General features: G+C 47.3%; 1 protein-coding gene across 1 annotated transcript in view; it reads right to left on the reverse strand.

Moving 5' to 3' along the window:
- Positions 1-779: 779 nt before the first annotated feature.
- Positions 780-12,479, reverse strand: part of Fnta (farnesyl transferase alpha) — a 46,994-nt gene continuing 35,294 nt past the window's right edge. The window contains exon 3 of the mRNA XM_065425127.1: positions 780-1,992. Within this exon, the coding sequence (XP_065281199.1) occupies positions 1,624-1,992 (369 nt within the window). The 3' untranslated portion in view covers positions 780-1,623. The remainder of the gene's footprint in view (positions 1,993-12,479) is intronic.

Genomic DNA, 12,479 nt, shown 5'->3' on the forward strand with positions numbered 1-12,479 from the left:
GACAATATGCACCAGCATGAATTATTAACTTTCCCAGCAATATACACTAAACTCGCGGAAAAAATTTGCACACAATAAACACCAGAATGCAACATACATGAGTGATGCGTGCGTCACTTGGATGGCTGCGCCCACTCCTTCACTCTAGCATCCACAGTTTTTCAGCAATGCAATCACAATGTTTTCCAGTGAGCTGGTGAACACTTCACCAAGTTGGTGGGACCGGCTTCTAAGACAGTCTGCACGAAGTTTGCGCATGGTAGGTTAGCCAAAGAAGTCTTAGAAGCTTAACTTGAAGCCGGCCCACGTGTGAAGATTCGCTTTGTGGTTTCTAAACAAAAATGGCCACACCAATTAAATAAAATGTGACGTTGGTGAGCTTCGTGCTACCATCTGATTTGTGGGCACTCACTCTTTGATATGATGACAGCCAAACTTCGACGTCGTCGTCATCAGTGCCGCTGATGATCGCAGGTTCTCGCTTATGCAGGGCACAAGGAATTTTTCCTTGTATAGGAAGGGCGGACTCAAGTTGCCCCAAGTTGGTGCCTATGTCACATATGTAGTAGTATGGCTGTATTTAGTTTCTCCACCTATAGTGTGTGCTTTTCGTGTCAGTTTAATTATTCTATCTTTGTTTATAAGTGCATCTGCCTGCTACGCATGCGTAAACATGGAGATTACATGTCCATAAGTACATGACAGGACTACACACAGAATGGACACAAGTCGGCACAGGACTCTTCCGAGCTGGAACTGAACCAAAGCAATATCAAAGCTAGTTGTACCCAAAGCAGACTATTAGTATTTAATTCAGTTTGATTCAATTCAAACAATAACTTGACAATCTTGAACAGCCATTCACTGTGAAAGTACTACAATATAGCAGAGCAATGTGGAAGGTTGGCCACAAACAGCAAGTGCCATTCTCAGCGATGGTCCTCATGCATTTAAACTTGAGTGAGCAATCCCAACTTCATTTGCTGCCTTGTAGGCTGCCCAAATGTGGTTTGCCTTTGACCCTTCCCACTGCATTGCATAAGAGTAGGAAAAACACCCTGCTTTCCACTTGTTGCTATGCTTGGCGATCTCCCTCCATAGGACAAGGCTGCACTGACTGCTTATGTGATGGACTGGAAGCCATATAATTGAAACATTGCGTTTTTGTGCCTACTCTGCGATTTTTCATGAACAGTGGAAGTGGATACTTTTAGTGATGTGCTCATTAGAACTTATGCTGTGGCATGAATGTGCAGCTGCCACATGTGAATGGATGAGCCAATTTGGTAAATGTGTCAATGTCAGTTTACAGAAAGGCCACCCTTGTTCCGCATAACTCCACCCTCAATGCACACTCTTGCGGGCTACAGAACCAGTAGCACAGCAGTGTGCATCATTTTGATCTAATTTGTTTATATATAGCCACTGTGTTGTGTCTGCCATTGTTCTCTCGTCGACATGCACGAACATGAAAGATTAGCTTTTCTAAGAATATAGAGTAAACTATCGTGAAACCTAATTTGCACAAAACAAACACCAGAACAAAACATAGAGTGATGTGCACGTCACTCTGCTGTCTGCACCCACACCTTCTCTGGCATCTACAATTTTTCACCAATGCAATCACTCAATGCCTCTCTGTCCACGCTGGGCTTCGAGGCCACGAGCCATGAAATTCCAGTACTGGCACCGAATGACGTCCTGCTTGTGTGCCAATGTCTGGCACAGTTCAAGCGCTAGTCCAAGTAGCTCTGGCTCAGCCTCTAGACGACCAGCCAGCGAGTCCACCATGAAGGTCAGCAGGTAGGCCACGCGGCAACCGTCCTTGTAGAGCCTCTCACAGAAATCCCGCACCTCAGGCCGTTCAGCACCTCCCGCAGCATCAATCACACCACGCAAATAGTTCCAGGGGCTCTCATTGTGTGGTGCCTTGCAGATGCACTCCATGACATAGCCACACTCGCGCTCCACCACTTCATCAGTGAACCCAACCTGAAAAGAGGAAGTTCGTGCACAACTTGTTATTGCCCGCTACTTACTACCACTAGAATACAGTAAAACCTCGTTAATTCGACTCTCATTCATTCGGGAAATGCCGTCCACGATTGCACCGATAGCAGCCACGGTATTGTCTACAGCGGTTGCAGCAAACAGTAGTTTCGCTTAGCCTCAGTGCGCGCGTCGGCCATGTGCCTTTATCGCCGGATAGCCGTGGTTCAGGATTGGACCGATAGTGGCCATGGTCTCATCTACAATGGTTGCAGCAAACAGCAGTTTCGCTTAGACTCGGTGCGCGCGTCGGCCGAGTGCCTTCATCGCCGGATAGCCGTGGTTCAGGATTGGACCGATAGTGGCCATGGTCTCATCTACAATGGTTGCAGCAAACAGTAGTTTCGCTCAGACTCGGTGCGCGCGTCGGCCGAGTGCCTTCATCGCCGGATAGCCGCGGTCCACGATTGCATCGATAGTGGCCGTGGTCTCATCTACAACGGTTGCTTCAAACAGTACTTTTGCTTAGACTCAGTGCGCGCGTCGGCCGTGTGCCTTCATCACTGCATAGCCACGGTTCACGATGGCACCAATAGCGGCTGTGGTCTCGTCTGCACCACTTGCGGCAAACAGTAGTTTCACTTAGAGGACAAGAAAAAAAACTATTTTGCAAAGGAATTTGGGACCTCCCAGGCCCCCTGGGTTCCCGCACGACTCCAGTACACTCAAACGTTCATGTTTAACATGTCCATGACGCTGGCAGCCTGGCTGGCGGCGATCTTCTGCCTTGCTGAGTCTGTGGAGCATAGTGAGATCTCCCAGTCCTCCCAGCTTTGGAGTGGTACCGGCCCACTGGGGGGAGAAGCCGGGCAGGCCAGGAGTATATGGGTGAGGTTTGCTTTCGGCGCATTGCACAGAGGGCAAGAAGGTGGGATGGGTCGGTAGTGGGATAGGAGGGATGAACTAGGTAGCGTGCGCGTTTGCAGGCAGCACCATAGGTGTTGCTCCCTGGTAGTGAGGGAAGAGTGGGGGGGTGGGTATATTTGCCTCTCGGCACAAGCATTCGTGATGAGGTCAGCGAAGGTACATGCACGCTCCCTCGAAAAAACCCCCATGAGGTCCGCCTGTGCCCGGTTTCTCGACCCTTTGGCTAAAGAATCGGCGGCCTCATTGCCGGGGTTTCCCGAGTGCGCGGGCACCCAGATGAGCACAGCGCTGCGGGAGAAGGGAGGGTTCTGGGTCAGCATGTAGAAGGTGGCAGGGTGAATTCTGCCCTTAGCATAATTTAGCAGTGGAGTTTTAGAATCACTCAGGCTGTAGGTAGCACTGGAGCTGCCGAGCGCTAGCGCTATAGCGATCTGTTCCGCTTTCTCTGGGTCTGTTCCCTGGGGTAGTTCCTGAATTAAGGGAGGGGTGTTCAGTGTGTAAGCAACCGTTGTGGCTCCGTGCTGATCACATGCAGCATCTACCCATATTGCATTCTGTTCATCGCCGTACCGTTTATGAAGGGCTGCTGCTCTGGCTTTTCGTCGCTTGCGGTTTTGGTCGGGGCGCATGTTATGGCGGAACGGTCGAATGCGTAGCGTTTGACGAGTTGCCATGGGAAGGGCTTTTAGGGAGTTATGATTAGCAGGAATATTTCATTTCATTTCATTTATTGAAGCCTTAAAGGCCCGGAGGCATTACATAAGGGGGGGGGGCAAACAAAGTGTGAGGAACTCTTCATCACGCTAAGGAGGGAAAAGAGGAAGAAAAGATAGACGAAGAATAGAAAAGGAAACAACGCTCAGGAGGGAACCGAGCAAGCGGTACTATCATCGAAATTACTGTAAAGGAACCATAAAATACAACAAAATACATACTACAAAAATACTACTAAAACATACTACGCATGAGAATGAATCACTATCAATTAATTACTTAAAAGGGGTCAAGTAGCAAATGCATTTTTAACAAACCATAATAGGTGCAGTGGATTGTTAGTTTCTTACGGAAAGTCATGTGGTCCGCGGAAGAGACAATACAGTCGGCCAGAGTATTCCACAGCGCTATTGCATTTGGAAAAAAAAAAAGCCTTCATCGAAGACGTACGGCACTGAATGTGCGCGATCGGACAGCTGTGGTTGAGGCGGAGAGAGATTCTAATGAGTGAATGAATGAATGTTTGGTTGTTATTGGCGCAAGGGCCAGGTATGCCCAAAGAGCGCCAAGCCAGTGTTGATGAATTCGCAATGTAGTTATGAGTACAATGAGGTTCATGAGACGTGGCTGTAAAGGGGCCTTAAAAATAGTCGCTCTAGAGTGCGTAAAATCTATCTGTTATACGATTATGTCGATGATAATGACATGTTCTATGTGCAATAAAATCCATCGTGAGAGAATGATGCATTATAAAATATATGTGAGATGTTAAAATTACCTGGAGCACTACTGCCTCGCCAGAGCCCTTGAAACACAAGAGCCTGGAGGCCTGTGCTATACAGTATGACTATTACAGCGGCATCCTCTCTAGAGAGGAAGCGCTACGAATGTATGGGACTAATAACGTGTAGGACAACATCTCTGAGGAAACCTAGGACTGTTTCTGTGTTAAAAAGCGGTTCTGGACCGAGAAACATTACAGGATGAAGAGGAATGTGTTGATGGTATGCTAAAGAAAAATGTCTCCTCTCAGATTCGGCTTTCCGACACTCCAGGAGGACGTGGAGCACGGTCAGCCTCTCTCCGCATCTGCCACAGGTTGGAGGGTCATTTCCGGTGAGTAAAAAGTTATGGGTGCCAAATGTGTGTCCTATTCTAAGACAACAGAATAGGAGATCTGTCCGACGTGATTTTATTACAGAAGGCCAGAACCCTAATTGTGGCTTTGTTATGCGGAGCTTATTATTTGTTTCGCTGTCCCACAAGCGTTGCCAGTAGTTTCGCAGTTTCCTGCGCAAGAAGGGCCTCAGATCTGTGACAGCGACTGCAGCGGTAGGATGAACAGAATACGACGCAATTGATGTGGCCATCTGGCCTGCCAGAACGTTACCTTCGATGCCCCTATGACCCGGTACCCAGCATTTGATGACATGCTGGTTATATATATACGCTTTACATAAGACGGAATATAGTTCATTGATTACTAAATTTTTGTGCTTACAAAATGACATCAGAGCCTTCACAGCGCTTAGGGAGTCCGTATATATAACAGATTTTTTTAGTTTTGTTTTCCTTATATGCTTTACAGCCGACAGTAGTGCGTAGGCCCCAGCCGTGAAGATGCTTGTTTCCGGATGCAATGCATCGGATTCCGAGAAGGATGGGCCGACGGCTGCATAGGACACCCCCTCGCGTGACTTCGATGCGTCTGTGTAGAACTTCGTGCAGGAGTACTTGTACTGGAGTTCCAGGAAATGCATTCGGATTTCGATATCTGGGGCTTCCTTTGTAACTTGTAGGAAAGATATATCACACTGTACCAGCGGCCACTCCCAAGGAGGTAGCAGCTTTGCTGGATGCATTAGGCGAAGCTCGAAGAGTGGGACATGCATTTCTTCACTAAGCTCCCTGACACGCAGCGAGAAAGGTTGTCTGACGGAGGGACGATTGCGAAAGAGTAGAATATGTCATATCGTTAAGGGTGTTAAAACACGGATGTTCAGGATTAGAGTGGACTTTCAGGAAATATGTTTGGCTGATGTATGTTCTCTGGAGATGGAGTGACCACTGATTTGATTCGACGTACAAACTTTCAATAGGACTTGTTCTGAAAGCGCCAGTGGCCAGTCTAATTCCTAAATGGTGAACCGGATCTAGCATCTTTAGCGCCCTCGGTGCTGCAGAATGATAAATCACGGCACCATAGTCCAATCGTGATCGAATGAGGCTTTTGTGAAGATTCATCAAACATTTTCTGTCGCTGCCCCATGCTATATGGGATAAAATTTTCAGTAAGTTCATTGTTTTTAAACATTTCACCTTGAGATATTTTATGTGTGGAATAAATGTTAGTTTAGAGCCAAGTATGATACCTAGGAACTTGTGCTCTTTGTTCACAGGGATTTGCTGGCCATACATTTGGATATCGGGATCTGCCACGAGGCCTCTCTTTCTTGTGAAAAGCACACAAGAACTTTTGTTTGGGTTGACTTTAAATCCGTTTTCGTCAGCCCATTTAGATACTTTGTTCAAGCCCTGTTGTACTTGCCTCTCACACACTGCAAGGTTGCAGGATTTGAAACCTATTTGTATATCATCTACGTAAACAGAATAAAAAATGGCTGGCGGTAATGAAGCACAGAGGGTGTTCATTTTCACGATAAAGAGTGTGCAGCTAAGCGCACCTCCTTGAGGTACACCATTTTCTTGTATAAAAGGTCGCGACAATACATTACCGATTTTCACGCGGAAGGTACATTTCGACAGATAGCTTTCTATTATGTGTAGCATATTTCCACGGATGCCCATCCCCGACAAGTCTCGTAAGATGCCGTATCGCCACGTCGTGTCGTACGCCTTCTCCATATCGAGGAATATCGATAAGAAGAACTGTTTATGTACAAATGCATCGCGGATATTTGCTTCAATGCGTACAAGATGATCAGTCATGGACCGCCCTTCTCTGAAGCCACACTGATAGGGATCAAGCATATTGTGCAAGTCAAGGAAATGTATTAGTCTACGATTAATCATTTTTTCGAATAGCTTACAAAGACAACTTGTAAGAGCTATCGGGCGATAACTTGCCGCCAAGGAAGGGTCTTTGTCCAGCTTCAAGACAGGAATAACAATAGCCTCCTTCCATGAGGATGGGAGGTATCCGGCAGCCCAGATATAGTTGAAAAGTGCCAGAAATGTCATTTGTGTGTCTTCGTGTAAGTTCTTAATCATGTCATAGATGATTCTATCAGCTCCCGGAGCAGAGCTTCTACATGTGCTCAATGCAGCTTTAAGCTCGGCAATGTTAAAAGGACGGTTATATGGTTCATCTGGACGGCATTTGCGATCAAGTGTCTTAAGTTCAGCTAAGTGTTTGTATTTTAGGAATGATTTTGTGTAATGTGTGGAGCTTGATACATGCTCGAAGTGTTCGCCCAGAGCATTCGCCTGGTCCTTCAAGGTAGTCCCTTGGTCGTCCACTAAGGGCAGAGGGTGGATTTGTTGCCCCTTTATCTTTCTTACACCATTCCGAACTTTAGATTCTTGAGTGTAGGATGTGATGCCCGAGAGAAACCTCTGCCAGCTAGCTCTCCTTGCCTGTCTCCGCGTGCGCCTCCCTCGTGACTTTGCCAGTTTAAATTCAATAAGGTGTTCGGCAGTCGGGGAGTGACGCAGCAAACCCCACGCTTTGTTTTGTTTCTTTCGTGCCAGTCTGCACTCTTCATTCCACCAGGGTACCCGTCTTTTACAAGAGAGACCTTGTGTTTGGGGAATGAACTTTTCAGCTGCGTCGATTATAAAACAAGTAAAATATGCTACGGCATTGTCTATGTTAAAATCAGTGATAAAATCTCGTGATAAGTAAGTTGCTTCCTTACAATCATTCCATTCGGCGGAGGCTAGTTTCCACCGGGGTGTATGTAGGGGGCATTCATGTTGAGGCATTGAATTTAACATTACAGGAAAGTGGTCACTTCCATATGGATTTTTTATTACATGCCATTGCAAGTCCGGGAAAACTGAAGCCAAGCCAATAGACAGGTCTATTGATGAATATTTATTGTTATGGATATTATAATAAGTTGGCTCCTTCTTGTTGAAGAGGCATACACCGGAGTTCACAAGAAAATTTTCAATGAAATGTCCTCTCGAGTCACATCGCGAGTCTCCCCACATGGTGTGGTGGGCATTAAAATCGCCTGCGAGTATGTAAGGGTCCGGAAGCTGGTCAATTAGGTTATAAAAATCACTTTTTTCCAGATGAAAATTAGGGGGTATGTATAAGCAGCATACAGTGATCAATTTATTAAAAAGAATTGCCCGAATTGACACTGCCTCAAGGGGCGTCTGAAGGGTGACCTGGTGACAACCTACGGACTTGTCTACAACTATTGCTACACCGCCAGACGAGGTATTCGCCTCGTTGCGGTCTTTACGGTAGATGGCGTACTGACAAAGAAAGTTTGTTTGTGTGCATTTAAGATGTGTCTCCTGAACACACAGCACCTTTGGGTTATGTTTGTGTAAGAATTCTTTAATGTCATCGAGGTTGTGGATAAGACCTCTAACGTTCCAGTGTATTATTTGTGTAGCCATATTGTTCGTGTTTTTGTGCTGTGTGTCAAAAGGAGTCAAGTCAGAGAAATGACTTACGGAGCCTTTTCAAGCCCTGTGATTATGGTACGAGTTTTGTCTTTTTTGGAGCGGTCGCAAGACTCGTGCCGCTCCCGAGGCGCTAGATGCGCCTTCTGGCTCGGGGTTGTGTCCATCGACTCTTGGGAGCCGCTGGACTTCCACTCACACGAGCGGGGTGTTTTCACCTTAGGCCTTGCCTCGAAAAGCAGGGCCTTGGAGGCCACCAACCCAGAGGTCGATGGGCCCTCCTTCGGGGACGGCACAGCAGCGCTGGCTGCTGACGCCAGGGGGGCTGGCGGCAAGGCCGCAACCACACTCGTTGTAGGCTGGGCCGGAGCCGGAGTCTGTTGCGACGTTGCCCCCTTGTACACCACACCAGCATACCCTGAGGTATGGAAAAAGGAAACACGTTTCCGCGCTTCTTGAAATGAAATGTTTTCTTTGATTTTCATTCTGATTATGTCTCTTTCTTTTTTCCATGTGAGGCAGGTTCGAGAGTATGCTGCATGTCCACCGTCACAGTTGGGACAGTGGAGCGTGCCATTACAGTTGTTGGATTCGTGTTCGTGTTCGCCACACTTTGCACAGGTAAGTCGGCCACGGCAGCTTTGCGAACCATGGCCATATCTCTGACACTTAAAGCATTTCAGGGGCTTGGGATGTAAGGCTGGACTCGAAGTTTGGTATATCCTGTTTCTAAGGTTTCTGGTAAAACGCTGGATGCAAAGGTGAGGATGAGATGTTTAGTTGGGATATCTTGGTTGTCTCGCTTGATCTTTATTCTTTGGACCTGAATCACATTGTGTTCCTTCCAGCCCTCCAGGAGCTCTTCCTTGCTTAGGCTCAACAGATCTTCATCAGAGATGACTCCTTTAGACGTGTTCAGTGATCGGTGGGGGGTAACAGTGATTGTCACATTACGGAATGCTGAGAGATTGGAGAGTTCACCATGCTGTAGAGTGTCGCGGACCTCAAGAAGAAGGTCGCCACTGCTTAGTTTCGTCACTTTGTAGCCAGCACCTAGTGTGTCGGTAAGGCATTTAGCCACGATGAAAAGTGAGATAGTTCTGACTGTCTTTTCAGGATCTTGACTGTGTATTACATGGTAGCGGGGGAAAGTTTCTTTGCGCTGGCTGAACAGTTGAAAAGTTTCTTCGGCGTGCCCTCTTTTTGAAAGAGGACGATCAGAAAGTGGGGGGAATGACGTACTAGCCATGCAGAATTCATTTATTTCGGTAGCTACGCCAGCCGCCCACCACCGAGCCCAACAAGGGGACGCCACGAGTCCGGGAGGAAACGCAGACGCCAGCTGTACGTAGCCACTATAACCTAATATAACATACCCAAGGTTGGATACATACACCAGGTTAACCCTTGCCGCCAAGAAATTCGGAAGTGATAAGAAGACAGGAAAGAAGAGACAGCGAGAGAGAAAGCAAAAGATTGAATAGAGGGACAGGAAAAGGCGACTGCCGATTTCCTCCAGGTGGGTCAGCCTGGAGGTGCCGTCTATGTGAAGCCAAGGCCAAAGAGGTGTGTTGCCTCCGCCGGGGGGCCTTAAAGGTCCAGACACCCAGCATCGGCTCAACCTCCAGGATCCCCTTTTCCCCAGACACGGCTAAGCCGCGCACGGCTACACGCGGGAGGGTCCAACCCTCGTGTGCTCGGGTCCGTGGTGTCGCAACACACCAAACGCCTGCTGACGCAGACGCCCCTGCGGGGGGGAGACATCCTAGGCAGGGGTTGTAGTTGAGGGTGTCTAGCTATTGGGTGATAGTAGAAAGAGTGAAGCATGCAGAGACGTGAAATGATACGACGTGATTGGAGACTGGGAAGATCGAGTGTGCGTTTTAGTTGTTATGCTGGTTTTACTTGAGTAGTTTGACATAATAAAGCATGCAGCACGATTCTGAATGGCTTCTATTTCATAGGTGAGATATGCTTGCGAGGGGTGCCAGATAGATGATACGTACTCCGGTTTCGGCCGAACGTATGTCTGATATGCAAGTTTATTTATAGCGGGCTACGCAGATTGCAGATTGCGACGCAAGAAACCACGTGTGCGTGAGGCGTTTGCACATATTGTTTCAATATGAGTAACCCATGATAATGACGATGTCAAGTGAACACCTAGATACTTATAGCAGTCTGTTCGCGGTATTGTAGTTGAGCTTATGTGGTACGCGTAATTTGTAATGCTGCGCTTACACGAAAAGGACATACATTGGCACTTATTAAGGTTAAGAGGCATGAACCATTTTTCACACCATGAAACGATAGTTTCATGGTGTGGCAGAAGTTTAGAAAGTAAATGTCTTCCAGTAGGGGTGCTGGCTAATCGGAGATATTGTGCCTTTAGGTGTCGTTCGGTTAGTTTTTATATGATGTTATGCACACCTAACTCTGCCAAGCGTTCGTTACTGGTGTTTTTGGGCAGACGGAGCGCTGCCTTGGTAGCTTGCTTGATTATAGAATTTAATGCTTGGGTTTCGGTTGCACTGAGGTTAAGATAGGGGGCAGAATACAATACTCTACTAATGGTAAAAGCTTGTACCACTTGCAGAGTATCTGATTCACACAGGCCGTGAGCTTTATTTGTTACTCTGCGTATTAGCTGCATGGTGGCTGCTAGTGTGCTCTTTAAACATTTGATTGTTTCAGTATTTCTGCCATCTTGTTGCAGGTAGAGGCCCAGCATTCGAATGGTGTGGACCTGAGGGACCTCTCTATTGTGCACATAGATTCTGATAGGAGCATGATACGTTTTACCCTTTGGCAGGAACAAGGAAAGCTCAGATTTTTGCTGGTGAGCAGGTGAGGCCTACCTTGGTGACTTTGTCCTGTATTAGCATTGCACCTGTTTGCAGTGTTTCTTCGATTTGGGCATCTGATCCATATGTAGTCCACAGGGTGGCATCATTCGCGTACAGAGTATGGTCAAGATAGGGAATTTGCTGCAGCTTCCATGCGAGCAGAATAAGTACTGCATTTAAAAGGAAAGGGGACAGCACGGAGCCTCGCGGTGTGCCCACATTCGTTGAGTGCAGTGGTAAGCAGGTATGTAGGTAAGTATGAATTACAATTAGGTAAGTACGAAGGTTTTCTACGTACATGCTGGCCATTCGGTTTTGCAGGAAAGCCCTTATGTAGTTGCATGTTCGTTGGCCAATGCCTAGGTATAACATAGCATTTAGGATGGCCTCGTGGGTGACGCTGTCGAAGGCCTTCTTCAGGTCAATCACCAGTACCACTTTGGTGGGCGTAGGTATGAGGTGGTCCAGTATAGCTGTCGTGAGTTGAAGCATGGCACCTTGTGTGGATAGGCCAGATCAGAATCCAATCATTGAGTGTGGGTATTGACCAGTGTCTTCCATGCGGCAGTGCAGTCTAGCTAGGATGACTTGCTCAAAGAGTTTGCCTAAGCTAGAGTTATTTGGTGCTTAGAAGAAGTATTCAAGCTATTAAACTGGGAAGGCTTAGGGGTAAAGATCGACGGTGAATACCTCAACAACCTTCGGTTTGCGATGACATTGTTCTATTCAGCAACAATGCAGACAAGTTACAACAAATGATTCAGGACCTTACAGGGAGGGTGTTAGAGTGGCACTGAAGATTAGAGAGAGAGAAGTGGTTCTTGTGGGAAAGGAGGAAAGGCTGGCACTATCTTCTGCAACCCATGCGGGAGCACGGCTCAGCGCCAGCAGTGTGGGGGAGATGGGTTAAAAGAAAGAGAGGGTAGGAGGGAGAAATGTAGAGGGTCGTCCCAGCAGCATCAGAGCAGCCTGGCCGGGAGGGCTCAGTGGGTTCGACCGGAGGAGTAGGCTGGAGGTAGACCGTATAGGAGGTGGCCCAGTAGAAGTGAAGTAGTGGCAGATCAGGAAGCCCGAGGTGGTGGGATGGCCATTAGGCCATCCGTCTTTGTAGAAATTTTCTGCCAAGAGCCCCGACGAGACGAGGTACTCGACGACACTTAGGAAACTGGAGATTACTATGCACTGAAGACAAAGATAATGATAAATAACCTGGCAAGGGAAGAAGAGTTCAAGATAGGAAGTCGGCCTCTAGAGTCTGCGGAGGAGTACGTTTACCTAGGTCAACTAATCACACGGAACACGGACCACGAGAAGGAAATTCACAGAAGAATAAAAATGGGTTGGATCGCGTACGGTATAGACATCGTGAGCTCCTGAATGGAAGCTTACCATTATCATTGA

The sequence above is a fragment of the Dermacentor albipictus genome, chromosome 8 (genome assembly GCF_038994185.2).
Source record: "Dermacentor albipictus isolate Rhodes 1998 colony chromosome 8, USDA_Dalb.pri_finalv2, whole genome shotgun sequence".
NCBI lineage: Eukaryota > Metazoa > Arthropoda > Arachnida > Ixodida > Ixodidae > Dermacentor > Dermacentor albipictus.